The sequence below is a fragment of the Ctenocephalides felis genome, unplaced genomic scaffold (assembly GCF_003426905.1).
Source record: "Ctenocephalides felis isolate EL2017-DRISC unplaced genomic scaffold, ASM342690v1 CF-g0.4_SCAFFOLD_03570, whole genome shotgun sequence".
In the NCBI taxonomy this organism is placed as follows: Eukaryota; Metazoa; Arthropoda; class Insecta; order Siphonaptera; family Pulicidae; genus Ctenocephalides; species Ctenocephalides felis.
The window spans coordinates 3,807,775-3,835,412 of record NW_020539724.1 but is presented as its reverse complement, the minus strand read 5'-3'; the positions used below and the strand labels follow the sequence as shown (position 1 = coordinate 3,835,412).

General features: G+C 29.1%; 6 protein-coding genes across 8 annotated transcripts; 3 read left to right on the top strand and 3 right to left on the bottom strand.

Annotated features, from left to right (window-relative positions):
• The first annotated feature begins 426 nt into the window (after positions 1-426).
• LOC113382955 (ubiquitin carboxyl-terminal hydrolase 32) lies at positions 427-10,010 on the top strand. 2 transcript variants are annotated; one of them, XM_026621212.1, is made up of 24 exons: positions 427-582; positions 733-816; positions 889-1,066; positions 1,131-1,452; positions 1,528-1,756; positions 1,822-2,247; positions 2,384-2,587; positions 2,662-2,840; positions 2,909-3,049; positions 3,154-3,414; positions 3,707-3,832; positions 3,984-4,217; positions 4,305-4,541; positions 4,689-4,877; positions 5,047-5,149; positions 5,215-5,508; positions 5,656-5,768; positions 6,849-7,018; positions 7,179-7,403; positions 7,486-7,900; positions 7,968-8,153; positions 8,223-8,497; positions 9,261-9,447; positions 9,531-10,010. In XM_026621212.1, exons 1-24 carry the CDS (start codon positions 525-527, stop codon positions 9,816-9,818), a joined length of 5,124 nt encoding a protein of 1,707 aa, XP_026476997.1. In that variant the 5' UTR covers positions 427-524; the 3' UTR covers positions 9,819-10,010. The 2 variants fall into 2 exon arrangements, with proteins under 2 accessions (XP_026476997.1, XP_026476996.1); XM_026621211.1 differs by having other exon boundaries at positions 5,656-5,819.
• A 335-nt stretch (positions 10,011-10,345) lies between these two features.
• On the bottom strand, positions 10,346-12,064 carry LOC113383196. Of its 2 annotated transcripts, none has more exons than XM_026621441.1 (4): positions 11,210-12,064; positions 11,078-11,134; positions 10,741-11,007; positions 10,346-10,640 (listed from the first exon to the last, which is right to left on the bottom strand). In XM_026621441.1, the coding sequence occupies exons 1-4, from the start codon at positions 12,030-12,032 to the stop codon at positions 10,402-10,404; spliced, it is 1,386 nt and encodes a 461-aa protein (XP_026477226.1). In that variant the 5' UTR covers positions 12,033-12,064; the 3' UTR covers positions 10,346-10,401. The 2 variants fall into 2 exon arrangements, with proteins under 2 accessions (XP_026477226.1, XP_026477227.1); XM_026621442.1 differs by having other exon boundaries at positions 10,741-10,959.
• Positions 12,065-12,667: 603 nt separating this feature from the next.
• On the top strand, positions 12,668-14,822 carry LOC113382735 (flap endonuclease 1-like). Its single transcript, XM_026620964.1, has 8 exons — positions 12,668-12,863; positions 12,938-13,003; positions 13,114-13,317; positions 13,409-13,554; positions 13,746-13,913; positions 13,995-14,213; positions 14,356-14,505; positions 14,571-14,822. The coding sequence occupies exons 1-8, from the start codon at positions 12,782-12,784 to the stop codon at positions 14,673-14,675; spliced, it is 1,140 nt and encodes a 379-aa protein (XP_026476749.1). The 5' UTR covers positions 12,668-12,781; the 3' UTR covers positions 14,676-14,822.
• Positions 14,823-15,314: 492 nt separating this feature from the next.
• LOC113382736 (39S ribosomal protein S18a, mitochondrial-like) lies at positions 15,315-16,184 on the top strand. Its single transcript, XM_026620965.1, has 3 exons — positions 15,315-15,554; positions 15,698-15,970; positions 16,061-16,184. Exons 1-3 carry the CDS (start codon positions 15,461-15,463, stop codon positions 16,165-16,167), a joined length of 474 nt encoding a protein of 157 aa, XP_026476750.1. The 5' UTR covers positions 15,315-15,460; the 3' UTR covers positions 16,168-16,184.
• A 1,622-nt stretch (positions 16,185-17,806) lies between these two features.
• Positions 17,807-21,859, bottom strand: LOC113383089 (carboxylesterase 5A-like). Its single transcript, XM_026621343.1, has 11 exons — positions 21,779-21,859; positions 21,347-21,475; positions 21,102-21,239; positions 20,880-21,036; positions 20,607-20,792; positions 20,283-20,479; positions 20,045-20,219; positions 18,492-18,676; positions 18,268-18,415; positions 18,057-18,189; positions 17,807-17,972 (listed from the first exon to the last, which is right to left on the bottom strand). Exons 1-11 carry the CDS (start codon positions 21,857-21,859, stop codon positions 17,807-17,809), a joined length of 1,695 nt encoding a protein of 564 aa, XP_026477128.1.
• A 1,261-nt stretch (positions 21,860-23,120) lies between these two features.
• Positions 23,121-25,649, bottom strand: LOC113382886 (sphingosine-1-phosphate lyase-like). Its single transcript, XM_026621134.1, has 10 exons — positions 25,284-25,649; positions 24,975-25,190; positions 24,700-24,908; positions 24,478-24,620; positions 24,308-24,398; positions 24,020-24,229; positions 23,704-23,942; positions 23,471-23,617; positions 23,290-23,410; positions 23,121-23,225 (listed from the first exon to the last, which is right to left on the bottom strand). The coding sequence occupies exons 1-10, from the start codon at positions 25,429-25,431 to the stop codon at positions 23,121-23,123; spliced, it is 1,629 nt and encodes a 542-aa protein (XP_026476919.1). The 5' UTR covers positions 25,432-25,649.
• Between the last annotated feature and the right edge of the window lie 1,989 nt (positions 25,650-27,638).

The window sequence follows — 27,638 nt, the reverse complement described above, 5'->3', positions numbered from 1 at the left end:
TAATAATTTTATTATAAAAAGGTGTGAGTAAGTTGTCCATCTGGTCCCTTACTATTAAATTTGTGTATGCATAACATACATACATCTTCTTTGGTAATCAGTTTTAATCTGTATTAGCCTATCAAAAATTAAATTTTGTTGACATTTGTAGTTGCTGTCGTAAATATTAAAACGTAAATTATTTCCATTTAGTGTTAAAAAATTAGTTGTCATTATCATTCTTAAGTGAATGACATTTCATTCACAACTTGTGTTTATGTTTATTCCATCATGATAATGATTAATTCAATAAGTTGATTTTTACTTAAAAATGATTGAAGCTGAAAGGTCTTTATCTTTTATTCAAGTTTTTACGTAGATTTAGTGAAGAAATGAAACAATTCATTTGATAATGAATTATTAAGCTTGTTGTAAATAATATAAACATGAATTGAGATGGAATTTGACAATTTGTCATATGATGATAACACAAGTTAATGTAAAAGTGAATATTTGTAAACTTTATTATGTAAGTTAAAACGAAAATGGGTGCAAAAGACTCTAAACCTAGTTGCATTAGCTATGAGGATGCTGTGAGAAGAAGTATGTATAGATTTGGAAAACTGAATTTCCTAACCTAATTTTTATAGTTGCACAAAAATTCAATACATCACTTTTTATTAAATTGAATAATTTATCTATTTCATATATATATATACAAAATTTAAGCCATTTTATTAATCATTTTTCCAGTAACTGATGCAGAGCATCACAGGATTCGAGATGCATTTAAGCGCTGTACGTACAATTCATCCGGTTTAAATACAAATGCAGCAGGTATACTTACTAACAATTTTAATATTAACTTAAATAATTTGGTTTATATTTATTTCATATTTTGTTCTATAGGTCCAACATATTTGAGTCGACAAGCTTTCATCCAATATGTACTTGGTGAGGGCTGCCCGCAAGCAGTTGCAGAAGTTTTATTCTCAGCTTGTGGAGGAGGTTCGAGAGGTATTGCATTTAAGGAATTGCTTTGTGGACTAGTATTATTAACAAAAGGAACACTTGAAGAGAGAATAAGGTATGTAATATTTAGATATGTAGTGTAAAAATTAAGTTGTGTTATTATTATCAATATGTTTTAGATTTTTATGGTCATTATATTGCAATGAAGCAGGAACATACATTTTAAAGCAAGATTTTTTGAAAAGTATTCAAGCTGAATTTTCACATCAGCACATAACACCATTCCTTGATTCATTTTCATTGTTTGAATTTAATCAATTGTTCAATAACGGAAATGATCGTGCAACACAAGAGCAGTTCAGAAATTGGATTGATATTCATCGAAATGCTACTGTTCTTTCAAAGTGGCTTCTTATAGAATGTTGCGTCAGTCTGAGTTCTGAAGTAGAAACTCCAACATTCTATCAAAGTTTAGCTGGTGTTACGCATTTAGAAGAACAGGTAACTCTTTGAGTAATTTAAGTATTCCAGACCTCAAGTTTTATTCAGCTTCATTATTAATCTATTTATTTTTAGGATATATGTGAACTAGAGAAAGCTTTCTGGGGTTTAAAAAATTCTTCCTCTTCGGGACAACTAGACCTTGAGGTTTTGCTGCCACTAATTAATCTTCCCATTTTAAAAAAGGCTGTACCTGGCTTAGTTTTGGCATTTGATGAAAATCGAGATGGTCATATTGATTTTAAAGAATTGTGTTGTGGAGTAAGTGCAGCTTGTAGAGGTCCAAGTGTGGAAAGAACAAAATGTGAGTAGTATTTAAAACAAATACAACTCGATAATGAAAGTATACTTATTTAAATATGGTTTTAGTTTGCTTTAAGATATTTGACACTGACAGAGATGGCTTTCTGAGTGAAGTAGAATTAAGGGACATGCTTGAAGTTTTAGTTGATGTAGCAAACAATAGCCGTTCTGATCAAATGGATTCAAAGAAAAGTGTTTGCGTCGCATTTGAGGAAATTAAAGCCAGTGTTAAAAGCTATAAAAGTACAATGTCTAACTATTGTGATACTATGAATCAAATAAATAACGAACAAAGCAATGATACAATGAGCAATAATGATAATGAGTGCAATAATATAAAAGAAACTTTTTTCTTATCTCAGGAGCATTTTTTAATGTGGTCTGTTGAAACCACTTCTAATCTTGTACAGCCATTTTTACATTTGCTGTTTGAGGTATGCCACATAGTCCTAGGATTAAGACCTCAATGCTGCCACCAGGAACATGAGATAGGTAATATATCATGATACAAATTTCAATATGTATAAGACTACTAGAAATATAATCTTTTAAAACCATTTTTGCAACTTTGAAACATGTCTTACAATAGTAATTTGTACTTCATACTATATATATACTTTGCGTTTAGTATCTGGCTGGTTGCAAAGGGAAGTAAGTCGTGGTTACGAAGTCGGACAATTTTGGTATTTAATATCATCAGAGTGGTGGTCACATTGGACATCCTACACTGGTGGCCAGTGTCATTGTCGGAGTTCAGGATCACGTATAATTTATCCATTATCTGTAGACGAAGCTGTAATTTGTGATGAAAGTTTTACCTCAAATTCTACAGGTATATTAGAATATAAAAATTTAGTAAATATACTTTACTTTAAGTTTATGTTAAAAATTTAATTTTTTTTCTAGAATCAATGGGTGATATATGTACAGATAATACCAGTTTAGCAAGTGGTAGTAGTGGCATATCAAGCAGCACTTGTGGAACAATAAATGGGTCTTCAACTTCAAGTACAAATACTCGTAAGAAACGTGGACCTCCAGGTCCAATCGATAATTCTAGTTTGATTGCTCCAGTATTACACAAGGTACATAGAAAGTTTAATCTACGTAATATCTCTAGTCTTCAATTTGATAATTCTTTTTTCTATTTCAGGTTCAAACACTCACTGGTGAAGGAGGCAGATTGAAAAGAGATACAACCTTATCTCAGCATAGAGATTTTGAGCTTGTTCCTGATTCACTTTGGAAGGCTTTGGCATTATGGCATCGTGGGCCAATGCCTTTACCTAGACAAGTATGATGATATTATATAGTTTAAACCCTTTAATTAAAGTAAAATATTGATTTTTTTGTAGATTTAATTTAATTATATCCATGTATTTATTATTCCCATAATAGGTTATTCAACCACTAGACTCATCTCATGTAGAATTGGAACTCTATCCATTAAATTTACGCATTTTGCGCCATCAATGTCAACAAGGATTTGCAGTTCCATCTGTTCAGTCCTGGGGTGGACTTATTGGTGGTTATGGGGCACTTAGTGGAGGCTATGTTAATGCTCAAAACGCTATGAATAGTTCTAACTTGGTACCTCAGCCCCCGAAGCGTTATTTAGCTTATACTGCAGCATTTAGTAGACTTGCCACAATCAAACAGGTAATAAATAAATAATCCTTAAATTAAATATAATGGATGACAAACTTATACCAATGGTATTAAATATGAGAGAAGACTTATTTATAAAATTTTGTAGATTTTCTATGTAGAAACCTAAAGAATATGTTATAGATATATCATTAAATATAAAGAATCTTTTCAATTAAAATACAAATTTGAATAAAAGAAATCTTTTATATAATAACTTTAATTGCATTAGCAACATGCAAGAACGTCGTTTTCAAATTATGTCTAGTGTTATGGAGATATATTTATCAAAACTTTAAAATAGGTCTGCGAGTTCCTTTGTAAGAGACTGCAATTGCGAGTTGATTGTGTGCGGTTATGGCATATTCTTGGAAACACCGGAGGTGTAGAGGTTCCATGTTTATTGGAAGATGAACAGCTAACATTAGAAGTAAGATTTACTAGATACTAGATATATGATTTAAATTGTTTATTTATGCTATTTTATTTTCAATAGTACTATATATATTAAGTATATATATAAAAATATATTTGAACTTTCAGATTTGTTCATAACAATTTTTATTTTATTTTTAAACTAGGCTTTACAGATTTGTGATGATGATCAAATATTGATTGAAATTCGTAATAAAGATTTAACATGGCCAGAAGAATTGGGTGCTCTGGCCATGGCTCAACGTTCTTCCTCTGCAAGTGGTAATAATCAAGGTTCACGATCCGGTTATCATGCAATGGGCAAAGTAGAACATCCGCCTGGTGCTACTGGTCTGCACAATTTGGGAAATACTTGCTTCATGAACGCCGCTTTGCAAGCGGTAAGTATTACCTTAACATCATTTTTTTGTCTTTAAATGAAAATTGCGAAATAATTTCAAACGTGTAATGAACTTATATTCTTTTAGATATTTAACACCAAACCTCTTACTCAATACTTCCGCCGAGATTTACACTTATATGAATTGAATTCCGTGAATCCTTTGGGAACGCGTGGACGTATAGCTTGTCGTTATGGCGAATTATGTAAGGAAGTTTGGCGTTCAGATTCTGGACGCACCAGATCTATTGCTCCACTTAGGCTGCGCTGGACGGTCACTAAGCATGCGCCAAGATTTGCAGGTGGAGGGCAACACGATTCTCAGGTATTTAATGATAAAACTTTGTTGAATATTATTGTTTGAAGAAAATTTGCATTTTATATGAAATGTTCATTTATGTTGAAGTTACTTTTTTTAGTAAATCATATACAATTGCTTAATATGTATTAAAATCGACTTTATCGTTATTAGGAATTATTAGAATGGCTGCTAGATGCGCTTCATGAAGACTTAAATCGCGTTACTGATAAACCGTATAGAGAGTTGAAAGATTCTGATGGACGAGCTGACTGTGAGGTAGCTGCTGAAGCTTGGTCTCATCATCTGGAACGAAACCGAAGCATTATAGTAGATTTATTTTATGGTCAACTTAAATCTAAGGTATCTTAATTTATATATATATATATATATATATATATATATTTATATATATATACAAATTATCGTTTTGACATTATTATCAAATGAGTTATTTTTATGATTATGTTATTACTAAGGACTGATAAGAAATTTTACAAAATTTGATTGAATCATATAATTTTTATTTTAGGTGATGTGTCAATGCTGCGGTCATGAATCTGTAAGATTTGATCCATTTTCTTTGCTAAGTTTACCTCTTCCTTTAGAAAGCTTTGTGCATTGTCAAGTATTAGGTAAAGATCATATATTATTTTATAATTTGATTGGATATTTATACATTAACAACTGTATTTTTCAGTAATTTTATTGAATGGAAGTGTTCCTATTAAATATGGCCTGCGGTTGAATTCTGAGTCTAAGTACACAGATTTGAAAGAAAACCTTTCAAAACTCTGTGGCATCAAACCATCGTGTCTTTTGATAACAGAATTAGCAGATTCACAAATTAAACATGTGATGGTTGATGATGCTAAAATAAAACAGAATTCAGCCTTAGAGTTGGTGGCATATGAGTTACCAGAATCAGATGATGATCAGTTTACGGAAACAAGGAAACAGTATCAAACATTTGCTGATATACAACGAGATGCAGGTAAATTTATATTGTTACAAGGGATTAATATTAAAGTTTATTTTATTGATATAATACTCTACGTTTTCATTTTTTCACTATGCTTTATCTGTTTAATATGGAATGATTTTCTTTACAAATCTATTTACCAATGTTATCAACTTCCAGATATATCATCTGTCCAAAGTGATACAAAATCGTCATCTATATCATCATCAGCAACTATGATTGATCCTTCAGACACGAATTCATGTGGTTTAGATGCTAAAAGGGTATCCAAGGTAAGCTGCAGTACTGCTCTCTGCATGCCGACCACCTTATTTTGTTTTAAGGTATGCACTCATACATTAAGGCACTTTACTAACATTTTTATCTTTTTATGATTTTTTTTGTATACAATTTTAGCTTTATATTATTTGTAGAGAGATATTATGCTTATATATTAATTTTCCAACCAAATATTAATTGAGTCATTTGGAATACTTCAATGAATAAAAGTTAACAAAATCCACTTAATTACTTTTTTTGCTTTTTTATTAATTTTTGAATAATATATTAAAGGAGACTTTGGGTATTGAATTAATAAAAGTTTATCTTCAACAATAATGAAAGTTAAGAAAAATTACTTTAAATGTTTTACTAGAAATTGTTTAATTACAAATTCAAACAATTATTTTTTTCTAATGATTTTGCAGTCAATATATTTTAGACTTTTTTATAGTAAATCTCTAAATTATCATGAATCTTTGTTTAAATCGCAATTTAAATTAAATGGTGGTATTTTTCTATTTCTAAAAGATTTTGCTAAATATTCGATAAGTATATTAAAAATTTATGGTAATCAATAAATGTTCATGTCAAAAATAATGATCAAGTTAATTATTATTGATGTTAAAAAGTATTCTAGTCTTGACAAATTGATAAATGTGTTAATTCATATAATAGCTTTAATGATTTTGAGTATACAGTTAGTATTTTTTTAATAGCTTATTTTTTGTTGCTGGTTGAATTGGCTAATTTAGAAAAAACTAAAATTTGGTTTAAGTTAGATGTAGATAATTAAAATCGTACTTTGTGTTAAACAAGAAATATGTAATATTTTATTTATAATATTAATATGTAGAAAGATATATTCAACAATGTTCATGATAAATTGAAAATTGATGTTTTATAAACCGTATTAAAAGTATTAATCATCAAATATATTTCTGAAAAATGTAAGTAATCAATATAGAAATAGATTTTATAAATATTCATACCAACTGTGATTAAATATACTTGCTTTCATGCTGATTGCAGTTCCTAAAATATTGTTTGATAACTAGTTAGTTATTACATATAATAATATTTTACTATTTCAGCAAAGCTATGATTTTAAAAAAATGAGTGAGAATTCTTTATTAAATACAATGCATGCTTCTGAGCTAGATACTAATGGCACTATAAACACTCTCGGTAATTGTCATACTGAGGATTTGAAGAGTGTGCATTCTAATTGTTTGAAAAGTGAAGAGAAACGAGAATATAAAAGGTACAAGATAATTTTATAAAATTTATATAGTATATGCTACAAGAACTATTTCGTTTGAGTACTATTTTGATACAATTAAAATCTTATTTAAATGTGCACATATATAGTTATCCAAGTTATTTCAATTTCAATTCAGATTAATTATATTATGTTTTTATAGGCCTTCATATATTGTCGCCCTGCACAGAAAAGGTATTCGTCAAGATACATATTTCTTATCTCATCAAAAGTCAAGAACAAGCCTTTTTGGAGTGCCTTTATTGATTCCATTTTCAATGAGCCTTACTAACAAAGAGTTGTATTGTGCAGTTTGGGCCCAAGTTTCAAGATTATTGAGCCCTCTACCTCCCACTCCTCCTGATCAAGCTAATCATGCCATGGACTGGTAAGTTTATGAATTTTAAACTTAATATTATTTGCTATCTAATTATAAGCTTAAATTCAATTTGGAAATAATCCTATTACAGTGACGACAGTCTTGGCTATGAGTATCCATTTATTCTCAGTGTTGTGGCGCCTGGTGGTAGAGTATGTGCTATCTGCCCCTGGTATAGATTTTGTCGAGGTTGCGAAATTCGATGCACTGATGAACCATTATTACATGGCCTTCTTCAAAGCTTTAATTCCCAAAATGGGGTTAATGATTATTTAGAATTGCATAATGATTTTTCTTCTGTTAAAGATAAACTTAAAAACAGTGATGAAATTCCCAGTTTAAAACAAACAAATTCTTTGAATTGCAATGGATCAACAGCAAATTTGGTCGAAAATAGTGATTGCAAAGGAGATGCAAAGTTTTTAAATGAAGATGACATGCTACATATTTCTATCGACTGGGATCCTACTGCTTTGCATTTAAGATATCAAACTACAAGGGAGAAGGTAATCAAAAATATAGAGTATCAAATTTAAGCATACCAACTAGTCATAAATCTTGTTTATGTTATAGGTGTGGAAGGATCATGAAAGTGTAGCAATTTGTCAAAGAAAGCAAATTGAACCAATTGATTTGGATCATTGCTTAAAAGCTTTCACATCGGAAGAGAAACTTGAAGAAAAATATCACTGTTCAAAATGTCAATGCTTGCAACCAGCAACTAAAAAATTACAAATCTGGAGATTACCACCTGTTCTAGTAATTATTTAAGCTTGTTTATTACTATTTTATATATATTGAATTAAAATGTTAATTATTTACTTTCAGATTATTCATTTGAAACGATTTAATTACTTGAACAACAAATGGGTAAAATCACAAAAAGTTGTTAGTTTTCCTGTAAGCGATTTTGATCCAACAGCTTATCTAGCTTCAGTACCCCAAGAAACTATTCTTAGACAAAAAGAGTTGAAAGAGAAATATGATATTATCGAAGAAGATAATCAAGATTATATTGCAATGAATGATGTTTCTGAAAATATTGATGAAGTTTCAACTAATAATGATAACAATAACAGTTCGAAATCTGCTGCAATTGCCAAGTAAGATAATAAATAATATATATTTTATAAAGTTTAGCTAAAATATAACTTCTTTCTAATTAGAATATGAATATATTTTTTTGAATATGTGCTCATCATAATATAAAACATTTTTAAATGTGATATATATAACTTCTGAAGGAGAAGTTTCTTTTCGCGAAAAAATTCAATTTTCTAATTTTGATTTCTTGGTGATTTATTTTATATTCGATGTAGCTAGATGGATTAGCATATTTGTCAGTTCTGTGCGACGATCGGCCAAACCGTTTCTTTGTAATTAGCAGAAAAGTGTAAAATTTTTCGCTTACGTTTTACCCCACAATCTTGAATGGATTTTATACGAAATATCTTGGTTGTTTAGGAATTGTAATTAAATATTAAATTTTTTAGACGATTTTGTTGAAATTTTGTATAACGGTATATTTCGTATTCTGAAATAACATACTAAAATATTATAGGCCTACGATAAGCGCTTGAGTTATGAAAATTCATCGAAGTTTAGAATATCGTCGTGCGCTAAAACGATTCTAATCAGAATCTATGCCGGAGCATTTGTTCTTTCCGTATTATAAGTATGTATGTTTAAAAGTCATAAATTGGAAATCGCATAGAATTTTCTTCGGTGAATACGAAATCAGTAACAGAACATTTTACCTAAATAGCTGAATCTCAATTCTTATTTATTAAGTTCATTATGTGTACGAATTGAGAAGTTCATGCAACTTGCCTTAAGGCAAAATTTTCAATTACTTATGATTTCTAGTGCTGACATTAAGAAAGATAGAAGGCCTGGGAGAAAATCAATTAGTATGAAGACAAGAGAACGTTTAGTCTCAAGTAGTTTAACAAAAACTCCTGTGGTGGATGGTGATTTTGTGGATTTTCATCAGCACCATTTGCAGCCTGATGTAGATGAATTTGATCTCAAATATCAGTTATATGCAGTTGTGGTATGCTATATGAAACATAGTTAACATAACAATAAATAATATATTGATCGTTTTCATTAATTTGAATTTAATCACATATTCAGAGTCACTCTGGAATGCTGAATGGTGGTCATTATGTTTCGTATGCATCAAATCCAAATGGAACTTGGTACTGCTATAATGATAGTTCTTGCAGAGAAGTACCAAAGGATTCAAATGGAAGCATACCTGCCCTTGATACGGGCTCAGCTTATATGTTATTTTATGAAAGAAAAGGCTTGAATTATACGCCATATTTTCCTGAGATAAATAATTGCACACTATCTAAAGACATTGATGCAGATCTTGATGAAGCGGATCTTGAATTAAAAAAAGTATGTGCACTGTCATAACCAGCATACAATTTAAGTAGTATTGAATTATTGTGATATATTTATGAATTACCCGAACTATTGTTTTCATGCAAAGTTATAAACTTGTTTATATATACTCCAACCATAAGTATGCAAAGATATACTTGCTTGTTCCTTTGCAGTTAAATAATTATGTTACTCGCTATTATTTAATTTTTATTATTATCATAGGGACCAATTAAACAATCTTGTTATTGGTGAATATTTAATATGTACATAACATGCAGATTTTTGTTTTTGCAGTAACATGCAATTTATATTCAGATTATCTTTTTGTTATATTTGAAATTGTTATATAAATTTTAATTTTGTTTGTATATAAGTCATTGAATAATTTAGATAATAATGTGCCTATAAGAATATTAAAAGCCTGAATTTAAATACAAAATCACATTTTATTAAAACGAGTAGTAAAAAAATAAGATATAATGAATATTTGCATGAGCAATAACACCATAAGATAATCTATTTCATCATCCAAGTCTAAACCGAAATGTACTCTCACTCCAAATCTTCATTGAACAAGCATTAAACATTATAAAATTATCACAAGTTTACACTATTAATTTAATGCTAATTCCATGTCATTACCACTTTCTTCCATTTTCCATTTATTAACTAAAGAGGGTGAGGGTAATCTCCATCTTAATTCATCGGTCATGTAAGCATAAACATCCTCGCCAAAATTATGCAATTCAATACTAAGCTGTTTTTCATCTTGTTTCCAGTCTCTGTCCAATGTACCAAATAATTCCATTTGCAATAATACAGCCATACTCGGACTTACATATTTTTTGATACCTGTATTGAGAGATTTAAATGTTGAAAATTATATAAAAAAAGATATAATCATTAAAGTAACTTCTAAATTTATTTAGTACATTCTTATTATAATTCTCACCTATTAACAATTGTTCTTTTGTCATATGATTTGATAAACCTAATTTCTTTTTCATATTTGATATGTGTCCAATTGGTGTACTTGGTTTCATTGAATTATTCTTTATCTTTAACAAATCCAATTTGTTGGATTTTTCTGACTTAAGACTAACAGTATTTGAAAAACTTGGTGCTTTTTGTTCATCATTTAGATCATTAGCATAACTCCTGACATTATCATCTGAACAATTGAATTCTACTTTTAAATGATTTTCAATAATTTTAGGTGCTGAAAATATCATCCACTAAAATAACGAAATCAAATAAATTACTAAGATTGCTAGTATTAAAATAATTACCTTGACAATCATTTTGTGAAGTTTCCAGATCTCTGGTGATAAAAGAAAAAATGTTTTCTGAAAACAATTCAAATATATATAAGTATTAAATATTTGCAAGTTTTCTATCATTAAATAATTGTATATACTAACGAGAAGGGAGCTTTCTTGAACTTTGTTTGAGGCATTTACTATCTACAGATTCTAGTTCATCATTTGATAAATCCACTATCTGAATGATATCCGATGATTCATGGTTTGAAATAACATCTTGTTCCAGGATTAAAATTTTATTCCTTGAACTATTTACATCTTTTGTTCCATCTACTGCTTTATCAATATATTTATCATCCAAAATTTTTGATGCTGTATATTGCTTATTTATGGTTAATGTGTTTATTACTGTCTCTGCAGATTTATTAAAACTTTTACATAATTCATTTCTATTGCTAATTGAATTTAGGGATGATTTTTGTATTATTTTATTAGTTGATTCGCCTATAGTTGTTACTACATCTGGTATTGGGGAAATCAATTCTTTATTTGGAGATTCCGTTTTATTTTCGCTTTCAGTAAAAACAAGTCCAGAACTTCCCCTATCGGTAACAATAAATTTTGTTGTATCATCTATTCTGGTATCTTCTGGAAGCGTAAAATCAGAGCTGCTGTTTTTTACTGGACTTGGCAATAAATTGATATTTGTATCAATTACATTGTTTTCGCTTTCAGGAACAGCATTGAATAATAATTTATCCCGTCGATAATTCATAAAAGATTTAATGTTAAAATGTTTATCACATATAACTTTATTTTTCAGTTTAGCTTCAGGCAACTTGCAAAGATTATGATCATTTGCACGTCTAACCCATTCTGCACAACGTTTTCTATCTTTTACAGGGTAATGAAAAAAATGAGTATTGGGAGAATTATAAGATGAATTTGTACATTTTCCATAACTGCATCGACAACCACCCATTATTAAGTTTATGATTTGATCAAGATCTGTACTAAATTATAGATGTATTAAATTTACTATTTACTATATATCATTGCAAGCATTTTAAATTTGATTCGAGAAAGTAAATTTTTATAGGATGTCACAAAGATGTTTATAAAACAAATAGTGTGAGAGTTGGTGACATTAATATGAATATATCATATTAATCTAATATTGTCTAGGGGTGGTGAAGTATTGTACAAACTACAAAGTGTTGTGCAATTTATTTTTTATTTGAATTTTTCATTAGGATTGATTTTAATCAATTGTCTTTACACTTCTATTTACTGTTATATCCATATGCATCATTCTTAAAAAATATAATATAATGCCTTGAACTACGTTGCACTGTTAATCGTTTAACGTTATCATATTGTAGTAATTGTCATTTAAAACATAATAGTTAAATCACGGGGTATTCTAATATTGTCTAGGGACAGAAATCATCAGCACATATTTATTTATTTATATGCAAATATAATTTTTGAGAAATCTGGTAACTAGCTCTCCCCCTAATTTTGTTTCATGACAGTTAGTTGTTTTTATTGGTACAATTTGCCGCCAATTTTCAATAATGGCGGTTCTTAAATAAAACATTGTATGTTGAAGACAGTAGACAGTTCAACAGAATAAAAAAAGAAATTTGTTATATGTTTCAAAATTTGTTATTGAATTAATTTATTATATAATATAATTTAATCTGTTTGTTGTTTGGTAAACAAATCATCATGGGAATTCTAGGTTTATCAAAATTAATTTTGGATTTAGCACCTCAAGCTGTTAAAGAAAGTGAATTAAAAAATTATTTCGGTTAGTAGACTTTATAATAATGAATTGCTATTTAAATAATTACTGTATTTTATTTTATTACGTATATTTTTTAGGTCGAAAGGTGGCTATTGATGCTTCTATGTGCTTATATCAGTTTTTAATAGCAGTCAGAAGTGAAGGTAATAGACTCTAACAATTTTGTTGCATCCTAATTTATAATGAACAATAAATCAAGCAATAAAATGTGTTCATACATATTCATTTTGTAATCTTATTTTTATCATTATAGGAGCACAATTAACTTCTGTAGATGGTGAGACAACGTCTCACTTGATGGGCACATTCTATAGAACTATACGTTTACTTGAAAATGGTATAAAACCAGTGTATGTTTTTGATGGAAAACCTCCAGATATGAAAGGTGGTGAGTTAACTAAAAGAGCTGAACGCAGGGAAGAGGCAGAAATAGCATTAGCAAAAGCTACTGAAGCAGGTATAAAGTTCTTCCACTATTACAGGATTTTTAATATTATGATTATCATTTATTGAATGAATATTTCTGACTTTTATTATTCTTATCTAAGGTGAGGCAGCCGATGTTGAAAAATTTAGTAGAAGATTGGTAAAAGTAACTAAAGAGCATGCTGCAGAGGCAAAGGAACTACTGAAATTAATGGGAGTACCTTATGTAGAGGCTCCTTGTGAAGCTGAAGCTCAATGTGCTGCTTTGGTAAAAATCAATATTTATTTTATTTATGCAATCTTTTCTATCTAAAGACATTGGTGCAGATCTTTATGTAGCAAATATTTAATTAATGAATGTGCTTTATCCTACCAGCATACAATTTAATTAGCAAAAAAGATGTAACATATAAGCTAAAATTTATAAATTTCACAAACTAAATAATTATTATAATTAAGGTCAGGGCTGGTAAAGTTTATGCAACTGCAACTGAAGATATGGACGCATTAACTTTTGGTTCTAATGTTTTGTTAAGACATTTAACATTTAGTGAAGCTAGGAAAATGCCTGTACAAGAATTCCACTTTGATAAAGTTTTGGATGGGCTGTCATTGAAACATGAGGAGGTAAAGAAATAAACTATATTTATTTTCCTTGATACACTCTATTTTTGCCTATATAATTTTTCAATCGATTTAATATTTTAGTTTATTGATTTATGTATCTTACTTGGCTGTGATTATTGCGATAGTATTAAAGGTGTTGGTCCTAAAAGAGCTATTGAATACATAAATCAATATCGAAATCTTGATACCATTTTGAAAAAAATTGATACAACTAAATACCCTCCACCTGAAAATTGGAATTATGAAAAAGCAAGGGAATTATTTGTGAAACCTGAAGTTACTGATCCGGACACAATTGAAGTATGTATCAATAATTGAAAAATATTCAGCTTAAAATAATTGTCAAAAAGATTTTCAAATGTTAAGTTGAATATTTTATTAGCCATAAGTTCTTTCTATTAATTACAATTTTTGCAATTAACAAGTATATTTTCATATTAAGTTAAAGTGGACTGAACCAGATGAAGAAGGTGTTGTAGCTTTTCTCTGTGGTGACAGACAATTTAGTGAAGATAGAGTGCGTTCGGGTATCAAAAAAATTATGAAATCTCGTAGTGGTAATGTACAAGGAAGACTAGATGGCTTTTTCAAAGTAAATAATGTTCCTTCTTCTGTTTTGTCAAAAATCTAGTTTGTTAATTTTTATTATATTTATAGGTTCTTGGGACAACTCCTAAGCGTAAAGCTGAAGATCCTAAAACTAATAAAAATAAAAAGGCTAAACCCAATGCAAGTGGTAGAGGTCGAGGCCGACCTAAATAAGTAACTGGTGTAGTTTATAATTTATTTATACAATTTACAAAAATATTTCAATCTAATTTGTATATAAGTTTCTCATGTTGAAGTTATATTAATACTATCATTATTTTTATATAATATGTTGATCTGATAAATGCAACCTGTTTTTATGAATACTATTTGATATAACTAAATTGTCCTTCAAATCCATTTTATAGTTTATGTTCATAGTTATAAAACATATTTTATTATGAGGTATTATTTGGTCTTCCTATCATAGCCATTTCCTTTCTTCTGTTTTCTTCTTCCTTTTCGAGCATTTGCTCTTGATATAATTGTATTTTAACTGCTTCGTCTCTTAGAGTTGTTGATCTTTTGTGCAGAGTATTCATTTTCTTTTTTATATTTTCTAGTTTATTCTTTTCTTTTTCTATAATTGCCATTAATTTGTCAATTTCTTTACTGTAGCCTTCTGCTGCTGTTTTAGAATTTTCTTCTTGCAATTGGGATAATATTAATTTTTGTTTTGTGGTTAAAGTTTTCAATAACTTTTCAATATTTTGAACAGCAAGTAAGCTTTCAGGAGGTATCAATTCCTTTTTCTGGTTTTTCTCCATTTTCGAGACATTATCATCATTCATTTGCTTGCGTTTTTAATTCACAGTGGATTACTTTTTAAATAAGGTTAACTTAACCTAGAATTGGTCAATTAGTTCTGTCAATTGAAGATTGAAATTCAGTTCATTTCAGAAGTTTATTGCTTGGAAGAGTATATATTGTATTGTGGTTTTAAATATACAAAATCTGATATGAATTTTTTAAAACGTATTTCTATTCGAGAGTTAACAAGACCGTTTTTCATAAACAAATTACACACCACTCCAACCACATACCTGAAAGAAAGTAAGTTGATATTTATAAGTTTTTAAACATTAGCCTTATTTTTATAAAATACTCTAATATCTTTACAATAATATATAATATAAGAAGCATTTCCTGATATTTATTTATCAAGTTAACCTGCTCTAATTCAATTACCATTTTAGTAAAGGAGACCAAGTCTGACAAAGAATTAGTTATTGAAGGTGTCATATTACCATCACCACGTGAGCCTTTGCTTTACCAGCCCTCACAAATTCCAAAGGATAAGCATGTTTGCCCTTTATGTGCTACTGGTTTAGATGTAAAACATACTGATGTTCTAATATTGAGTCAATTTCTTCGAAGTGATGGATGTATGTTGCCAAGAAGAATTACAGGTTTATGTAAAAGACAACAAAGACGAGTTACAACAATGGTTGCCATGGCTCAAAAAGCAGGTGCTTATACTATTACATTAGAATTTGCAATAGTTAATTAACAGTAATTATTTATTTTCTATATTTAATTATGTGGATTCTGTACTTTAGGTCTAATGTTAAATATTGGACCATCTAATAGCAAGAAAGATCCAAAGCGTCGTTATAAATGGAAGAAGTTTAACACATATTTTGATGAAAACACTATGCCATGGTAATATATTTAAATTATAAAAGTAATTCTAATGTATAGTTGATGTAATAAATGTTTGCTATCCATATTGCTATTTTTGAATTAGTTCTCTTTAATATATTATTTGAACTATATTTAATTTATTTTTAATAAATTATAAACATATTTTTTTGTTCTTTTTCCTAAAATCCAAGCAATTCATTAATATGTTAAGCAAATTTTGTATTGTTTAAATATGAACTAAAGAATAAACTATGAGAATAAGATATGTAATTGCACAAAGTGCATAAAATTTTTAATTAGTAATAGACATTTAATTTATCTAGCTAAAAATTGTTTCAAGTTTTCATCAAATGTATTTTTCAATATATATTTTTATTTAATGAGTAATGACTGTACAAAATATAAATATAAGACTTTCAATGTCAATGAATTATAATGCAAAGTCAAGTAATTCTAAGGTTGGAGGCAAAATAATAATTACAAATTGTTAATACTTTCAAAATACATCTAAATATTATTTTTACTATTTATAGAAAACATTTGTGAAATTCAATGATATGGAATTTAGTGAAATGATATCTTTTTATATATTTATGAAGCAGAATGACTGATTTTAGTAAATATCCATCATATATATTTATATATTTATTTATTTAACAATTAGAAATTGTTATAATTGACAAAACATATTTAGAAATTATAATGAGAAACTAGGTGTATTCTTATAACTATATAGGAATACCTCAAGAGATCATATTCCATTATATTTTTTATTTGAAATTCGCGCCTTTGGTAATTCCTCGCACGTGCAAGGAATCGTGCTAAATGAAATGTCTTGTGTGCTAAGCAAAGTCAACTTATTTGAATAATTATTTAATGTTTTATATAAATGTGTACAGGTGTACAGTATAAGTACAATAGTGATAAAGCGATTATTTGAACAATTGTTTAATGTATCATATAAAAGTGTATAGTATAAGTGATCAAGTGATGATGTCCAAGTTTTTCCAGCCTCGAGGAGAGGATTTCGATCAAAGTGAGTTCTAAAGTAATAACAATATTTATAACATATAAAATATTTTGCATATGACTTCTCAAAACTATGGATCATATATATATATATACCGTTTGTATATACATATATACAAAAATTTGTATATACTCCCTTGTCGTTGAAGAACTGTCAAACGTTTTACATCGGTGGCGACATCTAACACAGAACCATATGAACCCGGTAGTCACTACGTAGTTCCCGACAAACTGGGAACGATTTTGCATAGAGGCGCTGCGTGTCGCACTTTTTGCGAATATGGCGGGATATTTGAATGAGCTTTCAAACTTGGGGAAAAATTTGGATACAAAATGCATATCTAAATATCTAATAATGTATAAATTTATATTTGCAATCACCATACAAACTATGGCAGCTAGGACACATCTAATGATGTAGTCAATATATACTAATTAAGTATATAAGTTATATATTAATTTTCCATATAATTAATATATTTTAAGCTATCTGATCATATATATCTCGATAGAAAGAAATTATAAAATGATTATTATCCACACATAAATAAAAGAAGAGTATTATATGAATTCATATTACGATCATCTTTTGTAATTTGTCATTGTTAATAATAATTTGTTTAATTTACATATCATGAGTTATATAATTTCTTTAAATTATTCCAAAATGTCATACGATCACTATAAGGATTTACACCAAGTACAAAATTTTCATCAATATCAAGATAGTTTATTGTCTTTGTTATTCTAGGCCAAATAACATTGTTTAAAAGTGTTTCTCGATAAGGGGTAGGTTTGCTGAAAATTAAATTGTTTATATATAAAAATCTTTTTGATTATTTTCATAAGACTATGATCTAATATAATTTAATTTATACATACCCAGATTTGCTAAAATTAGTCCACATTCGAACCATTCTTCGTAAAGTTATTGCAGCAGGGTTAATTGGTAACAAAGGCAATGGCAAACCGGCGACTTTAAATAAATAGAATAATTCATCTGTATGACATGCACCTGAGAAAAAAATACACTAAAATAAATGCAAATGTTAAAATACAATTGTATTAAGTAGAGCTAAATAAATCACTATACCTTTATACTTTATAAAAAGCAACGCTTTTGCAAGATTAAGATCACCATCAAAACTGAATTTATAATAATATATCGGTGTTGATGATGTTTCAGATTGCAACTTTACTGTATTATCAATGCCAACAACAAACATTTGGTCAGTCATAAACTAAATATAAAAGCAACTGTAGAAATTGTTAGTGATTTACTAATGATCATAATATTTTAAATCTTCAATAACTCACATCTACCCATCGGAGGCTCATGTCTTTTGATTTGGATAAAGATTTTCCTTGAAAATAAAAATTCCAAATTTCTTTTGCAATCAACTTAGAAACTTTGCTTTCTTTTGGTAAGTTCCAAGAGAATGGAATGAGCAACTCTCTATTTTGGTTGAGCGTAGGAAATACCAAAGAATCCAATTGGAGTTCTAAATTGTAAATAAAAAGTTTAAATACTTATAAATGTTTAATTTTTCAACTGTCTATGATAGATTTTACTTATAAGATATGCCTATAAGTCTAATAATTTAGACTTAATAAAATTTCAATCCTAATGCCTTCAAAATTTTCTTATTGGAAACTTCTTGCTACAATCTGTTCTGTTAGAGCAGTGATTCCCAAAGTGGTCCACAAGGACCCCGAGAGGTCCAGGGCAACTTTCAAGAGGCCCACTGCAGGGAAAACAAAATTTGGGGGTCTTCGAAATAAAAATGGTGGTCCACGGCATATTTAGAAATGATTTAAACTTTAAATGTTAGTATTGAGCGCGGAGCCATCAGCCACCTATCAACCACGCATATCTCAGAAACTATTGAATGATACAACTTTAAATTTTGGTCAAAATCATGGTAAAGTATAGTAACAATGTGTGTCAAGTTTCATCTGAATCGAATTATTTATTTTTGAAAACGTACAATCTGTTTCAATACTATAGTATTGAGGGCGGAGCGAGCCATTCATCAACATCCCATATCTCAGAAACTATTGAATGATCCAACTTGAAATTTTAATCACAATCTTAGTAAAGTATAGTAACAATGTATGTCAAGTTTCATCAAAATCGAATTATGTGTTTTTGAAAACGTACAATCTGTTTCAATACTAGTATTGAGAGCGGAGCGAGCCACCCATCAACATCCCTTTCCTCAGAAATATTGAATGATCCAACTTGAAATATTGGTCACGTAAATTAAAAAGAAGAAAAATATGAGTTGGCCTCCAAATTGCTTCCCCTTTTACCATATTTTCTAGATCTGTTTCCCAGCGACCATATACCGATTTCAGATCTCAAAAGTTTGCTTGCTGTGAAGAAACTTTTACCAAATGATGAGATGATAGCTGAATTTTGTGGCAAAGTACAAATCGTACTAAAAAATGGTTTCGAAAAGTTTAAAGTTCGCTATAATTTCGAAGAAACTATATTGCATAAAACAAAAAGAAATTTGGCAAAAAATTGGTTTTTCTTAGTTATCCTACATGTTTATTGAGTGATGTGAAATATTTCGTTTCCAGATATTTGACGGGTAGTTGTAATTTTAGTATCAAGCATTGCGAAGATTCGATTTAAACCTATACTTTTTGAGAACGCGGCACAATCCGGGCCGAAAATTGATTTTATAAAAACCCGGATCGCCAGATGGAAATCCGTGAGTGTTCCGGCGAAACTGGTAGGTGAGGTCACTTTAATATAGGGGGTCCATAACAAAACAAAACACATTGCAAGGAGTCCACGGCACAAACAAATTTGGGAACCTATGTGTTAGAGAGATACAACATTATTTTTATAAATAGTTTACCTGGAAGCATTATAAAAGCCTCATGACTGTTAAAACCGCAAATATAAGGCACCTTGTTGTACACACCACTTTTTATAATTTCTATAGGCGTTTTTGGAAGCACTATTTCAGAATTATTCGCAAACGCGTCAACTGAAGGTACAAATGGCTGTGGAACAAGCCCTCTTGGGATGCTCTGGAATGCAAATATATTTTAATATATGAAATTGATTTTTATATAAAATGATTTAATACAGACGGTGGATAAAGTTCCAGGTTGAACTCTCATAATATCAAAAACTGGAATATTCTGCAGCGCCAGAACTAGTTCTTTTGAATTTGTTGTTGTAATGCCTAACTTTCTGCCTAGTTCAAAAGCTGATTTGCGAGGATCTGGCTGAAAAGCCCAAGGATTTAATGAGGATCCACTTTGAGATATTGCTTTGTGAAAATATCCTATAAAAAAAATGTTATAATTTGAAATTAGTGTCACGTTTACGGCCTTTATTTATGGATCCAGTTTATTATAAAGGAAAGATATAAAACCATTTTTAAGTTATATATTGCATCTTTGATCTTTAACCTTTAGCCAGAGGAGATAGTATTAAGTAATGAACTGATACAGCGCCTGCACTTTCTCCAAAGATTGTCACATTATCTGGATCACCTCCAAACCTAGCTATATTTGCCTTCACCCATTTTAGTGCAGCAATTTGATCTTTCAAGCCAATATTTCCTGCTGCAGCAGAATCGCCAGTGCTTAAAAACCCTTCAATTCAAAAATAATAATATCCATCAATTCAATATTTAATTCAAAAATTGATATTTAATTGACACGATTACTTTTACCACTTACCCAGAGCTCCTAAACGATAATTAATAGTAACTAAAACCACATTTTCGTTCACAAAATAATCAGGTCCATAATAGAATGAGTCTCCAGAGCCTCCAACAAAGGCACCACCATGAATGAAAAACATCACCGGCTTGAAGGAATTGGAATTTCCAGGAAGCTGAAATAATAATAATAAATAATCTTTGTATAATATTATAAATACAAAGTAAAATTAATTCTTACAGAAGGCGTGTAGACGTTGAGGAACAAGCAATCCTCATCTTCATTAATTCCAGTGGAAACTATAGTTTTTCCTGGACAATGATTTCCGTGTGCAAGTGCATCTCTCACTTCGGTCCAGGAATCAGGTTCGCGTGGCGGCTGAACATAATAACAACAAAGATATATACATACAATAATATATAACAATATGAATACATACATATATGAATATATGTATTTAGAATATTTATGTATCATACAATTACCATAAATCGTAGATTTCCTATAGGCGGTTTTGCATATGGTATTCCTTTAAAGCTATAATATTTAGAAAAAAATCCGGAGCTTAAAATCTCTCCACGAATTGGTCCATACTCAGTCCATATAACTGGAAGCTTTCAAAATATTAAAAAAAATGGTGACAAAGTTAGCAACTAGGTGCAAATGGCAATTTGCACTTAAAGCAAGTTGCATGAACTTTTCGATATGTGTAGATGATCGACCCAATTCATTCAAGTCTTCATTTTATAGCAACTTTTAAAATTGTGAAGACAACATTTTTATGAAAAGAAAGTATCGTAATATTTTCTAACTAATTGTGACGAAAACTATACATAGATTCATCATTTTCAAGATAATTTTTTTTATTATAACTAAATAAAATATAAAATCCTCTTATCTATATTTTTTTCACTAACCTCGTTATTGTTTTCAGAAGCACAAAAAATCCAAACACATAGAAAAATAAATACGCGAAACCAACGACGAGTTTTAAGCATTTTGCGCAAATTTTAAGACTATTTTTTCAACATTTAAGTTCTAAATCGAAGCTGATTTACTGGGTGAAGGTTGCAAAGCAAACATGAATATATTATTTTATTTTTTATATTGTTTAAAAGTAATTATTCGATATTTATCGCCACGGTTGAAGTGCGATATGATTATGGAATTTTCTATTGTACTTTAAATACACAACGGACGCAATGACACAGGATTTTTTTCGTTGTAAAGATTTTAAATTTGTCTTTATTATTTGCAAATAAATAAAATTAAGAAACAATATTAAGTAATTAAATCTTGTTGGAAATAAGATCTTAGTGTATAAATAATGATCCTTGAGTCCATCTATCTAAATACATAAAAGGCTTCATCAAAATCGTCGGAATTTTCTTTTACACAACAATTAAAAAGAAGCGCCCGGCCGATTTCAACAAAGAACAATTCCCTTCTGATACTCTTGAACGTTGTTTAAATTTACAAAATCGGTTTAGAGGAAACCGTTGTATAATTTTTTTTCACTCCTTCTAATTCAAAAAATTGGCTAAACCGATCGCAATTAATCAACTCGAATTCTTATTGAATGCCTTCTATATTCTTGAAATCGTTGCAGCCGTTTAATAATAACTTCTCTTTCAAAATTAAACAAAAAATTATATTGCTATTTGCTTAATACTTTTAAAGGTAAATATTCCGCACAGACAGAATTTTCTTCGAAAGCTCAAAGTCTATTATGTTCGTATAAATAATATGATTTATAAACCATAAAAATGATTTGAAATAGGATTTTTAAAGAATAAAATATTTCTTTATAATATATATTTGCAAATGTACAAGACTAGAACCCTTACAATTGAATCAATTTATACAAATTTTCAAAAGATTTCAATAAATTAATGATATATAGATAAATATATATAATCTCTATCTCCATCCTATAAATGTGCATATACATTTGTATATGGTCATGTATGTATACAATTAAATTATAATCTCTTGAAATTGGCACTTTTATCTTTACGAAATTATGAATTTAAATACTGACACTCATTTTGTACATGATGTACTAAATTTTTTATAAAATACTCTAATCCAATACTTCAATCTTGTAAGGAAATATAATAATACAAAATATTTGTATAGAAGCCAAATGAAATTGAATAAAATCGGTAGTGTAAACTTCAAAAACCTTAACCATTAATATAAATATTCAAAATTGTACAAATTTGATAACACTATTGATATAAATATTTCAAATATTTGTTATTTATCTGCCGGAGTGTAGTACATTGAATTGATATAACATTTAGTGAAAGCAGTTACAGTAGACCGATCAGGCACACTTTGAGCCATTCCATAAATTGCCATCTAAAAAAAAAATTCATTATAAAATAAATTACGCATAAATGCATGTAAATAATCATTGCAATACCTTTCCCTCAACAGGAGCACTTGGATTTTTCATAATTTCTGCAATACAAGATTTCATATCATCTAGAAATTGATCAGCTACACCATTTTGAGTATGAACATGAGTTATACAAATATGTATCCTGGAAAATATAAATTTATATAATATAAGTTGTGCTATGAAAATATAAATATAATATTACCCTGATGGAAATTGCAGGACATTAAGACTCCATCCCATACCACCAAGTTTATCAGCTAAATGATAAATATCAAATACTTTAGAACCAAGTGCTACTACAGTTGTCGCAGGTTTTCCAAAAATGAATACTTCATCAATCTTACGAATCCTGTAAGACATCATTTAATAATTAAATTTTAATTCCTAGTTTTTAAATGTTATAGTAGAAAATATGCAATTCAAAAATTTACTAACTCCTTCTCTACATATTTAGTTGTGTCTATAATTTTCTTTGTTGCATCAATGTATCCAGTTTCACCAAATCTTAACAAAGTAGACCAACATGCAGCTATTATTCCACCAGTTCTTGAACCATTTACAGTGGGAGAACCGTAGACACCACCAGGCCAATCAGTTGTAACCACAAACTGGTGATCACGGTATTTCTTATCTGAATATAAGATCACTGAAGAACCTTTTGGTGCAAATCCATACTATAAAAAATAATATATTATGGATAATATAAACTTAAACTAAAATCAATGAAAATTCAACTTTATAATGAATTTACCTTATGAGTATCAGCAGAGATACTAGTTACACCTTCAACTTCAAAGTCAAATGGAGGTAATTCAAAGCCTGCCTTTCTCATAAAAGCTATAACAAAGCCTCCTAAGCAAGCATCGACATGAACTGGTATATTATATTTTAAGCCCAACTCGGCAACCCCTTGAACATCATCCATAGTTCCGTAAGGAAAGTTTGGTGCTGATGCTACCAGCTACAAACACAAAGAATAAACATGATACAGAACTGAAATAGCATATTTATATTAAATACATATTAACAAAACAATTACCATACAAGTGTTTCCATTAATTGCTCGTTTCATAGCTTTTAGATCAACAAGTGTTGTTTCTGGATTAACTCTTACAGTTCTTACACCTAATCTAAAATAACAAACAATAATATAATAGATAATCTTAAATTTTTACCTATTATATTACTGTGGACAAACAAAGTAGATACCCAAGATACTGAGCGGCTTTATCAAAACCAGAATGGGCAGTAACTGGCATTACTATATTTGGTTTTGTAATGCCTCGTTCTCTAGCATAGTCTCTGTAAGCTTTGCAAGCCATAATTATAGACTCGGTTCCACCTGTAGTCATCTGAATTTGAACATAATTTAATAAATTTGATATAATTATTCATTAATACATATTGCAACCAAATTTTCATTACACTTACAGTTCCACAAGCATTTGGACCACCATGAAAGAGTTTTGCTGTAATCCTAACAACTTCTGCTTCCATTTTACTAACCCCAGGAAAAACATCAGGATGAAGAGGATTTGTGTAAGAGGTCATACCATAAATTTTTGTGTTCAGTTCAATTAATTCTGGGTCATAGTAATAAACAGCTCCTGATACTCTTCCTTCTTTCCATTTGTACGTACCTTAAATAAATATGTAATTTAAATAGAAGTTTTCCAACAATATCGTGTTCAAGTTTATATATTTACCCAAATTCAAATAAGATTTGGCCATTTTTACGATTTCTTCATCACTCAAACCTTGTTCAGGTAATGTTGTAATATAAGGCACATCTTGCATCCTCTTTTGAATATCCTTATCGAATTGTGCAGATATTTTATTAAGTTCATCATTAATGCGTTTTTTTACATAAGGAATCTTCTTGGCCCATTTAAACAGGGATTTGAGTAATCTTGTCTTAATGCCTATAAGTATAATTGTTTTAGTTAGTAATTCAGTTTAAAACATCAGTTATAAATTACCTTATATATGTAATATATAATTTTGTAATAAAATACCTTCATCAGCTGTTAATAGATCATGAAGCCATAAAAAGCTTATAACAGATGTGGCTGTAATAGCTACAATTTGCCATGGTTCTTTAGAGGCAAGTCTTGCATTTATTAAAATTCTTAGTTCGTTTAAACTCGGTTTTATAATAGACATTTTAAATAAATAATTTAAGTATCACCACACACACATTGTAAAATAAATAATATATTGAATAAAGAAATTGCGATATCACATAAAATATTTATAATGTTATCAAATCTTAGAGATTATCTTATCTTAAGCCTATGAACACCGATGTGGCACAATGCAAAATAAATATGTAATCGATTGTAATCGATATCTTATTATTAACGTTGATTCATTAACGTAATGAGAAAATGCATGTCATGGCCCAGTTAGGTCATAATTAAATAAATAACAAGTAATTGATTACAAATAACCTATGTAGCAAAACAAAACGTTTGTCAAAATACGACTACTGTCAAAAAAAATAATGGCGAAGATAAACGATTGACAACGAATGACGGCGATTGTATAACCATGTAAGTGAACAAATGTTTAACAACACAGGTTATACAAAAAATCTAAACATTTGAGAACTACTTGGCGTTTATCTTTTCTTCTTAAGAAATGTTCTCTAAATCTAAAGCCACTTTTATCATTAATATAATAATTAAGACTGATGTGCAAAATAAAACTGAATAAAACTATTTAAAAAATACGCCCAATTTTCTGCAAACTTAATACTGTTGGCAAACCTGTTGAGCAAATGCTCGATGTTCTCGCAAGAAAGTCAAATATTTATTAAACATGTCTGACGTCAAGTGCGCAAGCGCTTTATTTTGTATTAACGTTGATTTTTAACAGTTTTGTTTATTAAATATTCGTTAATAAAAATGATTTTAATTAATTAATTTTGAAAAAATATGAACTATCGTTTTTGTGATATATTTTGTAAAAACATTAGTAAATTAAATAAATGTTAATGCGAGTGATTCTTTGTTTAATGTGTGATTAAGGAGACGAAACATTAAAGGATGAGATGTAAGTAATCTTATGTTTATTTTAAATTATTTTGCATTGTAATTTGATGCAAATTTTATAGTTTTCCACTGGAAGCATTATGACTAAATCATTTTGTATTCTACATATGCAATATGTTTCAAAACTATTATCCTTAATAGAGAATGTTTTTAATAATATCGTATTAACATTTACATCGTTTTGAATGTACTGTCATGTTTATTTCTTGTATGATTTGTAAAGCTTTTTATGTAAGATCATAATATTTGTGTTTGAAGGTTATGAAGGTTTTGATCACTTTTACTAGTTACATGTTCGGGTTTGTATATACTTTGATTATTTTCAGAAAAAGTAGTTTTGTCATATACACCAACAAGTGTAACACAATTTGATGCATATAAATTAATTTCAACATTTGCATTGAAATCATTTCTAGAAGCATTTACTTTTTGTATTGTCCAAACAATAACATTTAGATCATTGAAAAAATTTCTCAAAGCATTTACTTTTTATATTATTATCCTTCTTTTAATTCAGCAACCTTCATGATACATATATGTACTTATTTTTTCTGTAATATGTAGAATTATACTTTCAATAATCTTCATAATAAAATTTTTATTTAATATAAATCTCTTATACCAGAACTAGTTTTTTATCATACTGTGTATTCAAAAATTGAGTCCTCGAATTTCAAAGTAAATAATCATTTAGAGTTTTGGACTCACTATAAAGGCGCATACTATTGTCATTCATTTCTCAGAAAATCGAAATATGACCCTACAGAGGTACCTGCGTTGCTCAAACTTCTTCAAAGACAGCAAAATAATAGTAATAACAGATTTTGGGATAAGCACAAAGCCCTTCGAAATGTCTTTACAAATATAACTTCTGTTTAAAAGAAGTACTTATACACACACTTTCAATTTCAAAGGTTTTAATAATATTTATGTCTATATTCATGTAATGTTTATATTAATTTTTAACTTCCCGTAGGGTAAGTTATTGTAATGGGCCAAAAATCGAAATTGAACATTTTTACATTTCTCGACGTTATTAAGGTTTCTGAACATTTTGGCATACTTCAGAAAAAAATGGATGTGTGTGTGTGTGTATGTATGTATGGATACAAATTTCCAGTCACGTTTTCGGGCGCACGGATCAACCGATTTGAATGGTTCAAAACGCATTCGATTCCTATTGATAGGGAGATGGGCTGATTAGTTTTTGGCAAAGGCAGGTCCAGCAGTTACGGAGATAAAGAGCAAAGAGTGCATAAAATAGAAATCGTGTTTTTGAGAGAACGGAGCATCCGATTTGAATGATCTAAAAAACAT

What these genes read in the sequence shown, in the direction of transcription:
- LOC113382886 (XM_026621134.1), bottom strand. Translation starts at nt 25,431, where the DNA reads ATGTCTATTATAAAACCGAGTTTAAACGAACTAAGAATTTTAATAAAT. An exon ending in TCTATTAACAGCTGATGAAG is followed by an intron (nt 25,191 to 25,283) that starts GTATTTTATTAC and finishes TTATACTTATAG; the next exon opens with GCATTAAGACAAGATTACTC. An exon ending in GTGCTCCTGTTGAGGGAAAG is followed by an intron (nt 23,226 to 23,289) that starts GTATTGCAATGA and finishes TTTTTTTTTTAG; the next exon opens with ATGGCAATTTATGGAATGGC.
- LOC113383196 (XM_026621441.1), bottom strand. Translation starts at nt 12,032, where the DNA reads ATGGGTGGTTGTCGATGCAGTTATGGAAAATGTACAAATTCATCTTAT. An exon ending in TTCACAAAATGATTGTCAAG is followed by an intron (nt 11,008 to 11,077) that starts GTAATTATTTTA and finishes TGATATTTTCAG; the next exon opens with CACCTAAAATTATTGAAAAT. An exon ending in AAAAGAACAATTGTTAATAG is followed by an intron (nt 10,641 to 10,740) that starts GTGAGAATTATA and finishes CTCTCAATACAG; the next exon opens with GTATCAAAAAATATGTAAGT.
- LOC113382736 (XM_026620965.1), top strand. Translation starts at nt 15,461, where the DNA reads ATGAATTTTTTAAAACGTATTTCTATTCGAGAGTTAACAAGACCGTTT. An exon ending in AACCACATACCTGAAAGAAA is followed by an intron (nt 15,555 to 15,697) that starts GTAAGTTGATAT and finishes TTACCATTTTAG; the next exon opens with TAAAGGAGACCAAGTCTGAC. An exon ending in TGCCATGGCTCAAAAAGCAG is followed by an intron (nt 15,971 to 16,060) that starts GTGCTTATACTA and finishes TCTGTACTTTAG; the next exon opens with GTCTAATGTTAAATATTGGA.
- LOC113383089 (XM_026621343.1), bottom strand. Translation starts at nt 21,859, where the DNA reads ATGCTTAAAACTCGTCGTTGGTTTCGCGTATTTATTTTTCTATGTGTT. An exon ending in TCAACGTCTACACGCCTTCT is followed by an intron (nt 21,037 to 21,101) that starts GTAAGAATTAAT and finishes TTATTATTTCAG; the next exon opens with CTTCCTGGAAATTCCAATTC. An exon ending in TGAGCCTCCGATGGGTAGAT is followed by an intron (nt 18,416 to 18,491) that starts GTGAGTTATTGA and finishes TTTTATATTTAG; the next exon opens with TTTATGACTGACCAAATGTT.
- LOC113382735 (XM_026620964.1), top strand. Translation starts at nt 12,782, where the DNA reads ATGGGAATTCTAGGTTTATCAAAATTAATTTTGGATTTAGCACCTCAA. An exon ending in AAGCTCAATGTGCTGCTTTG is followed by an intron (nt 13,555 to 13,745) that starts GTAAAAATCAAT and finishes ATTATAATTAAG; the next exon opens with GTCAGGGCTGGTAAAGTTTA. An exon ending in TGTCATTGAAACATGAGGAG is followed by an intron (nt 13,914 to 13,994) that starts GTAAAGAAATAA and finishes TTAATATTTTAG; the next exon opens with TTTATTGATTTATGTATCTT.
- LOC113382955 (XM_026621211.1), top strand. Translation starts at nt 525, where the DNA reads ATGGGTGCAAAAGACTCTAAACCTAGTTGCATTAGCTATGAGGATGCT. An exon ending in TGAGGATGCTGTGAGAAGAA is followed by an intron (nt 583 to 732) that starts GTATGTATAGAT and finishes TCATTTTTCCAG; the next exon opens with TAACTGATGCAGAGCATCAC. An exon ending in ATCAAACTACAAGGGAGAAG is followed by an intron (nt 7,901 to 7,967) that starts GTAATCAAAAAT and finishes TTTATGTTATAG; the next exon opens with GTGTGGAAGGATCATGAAAG.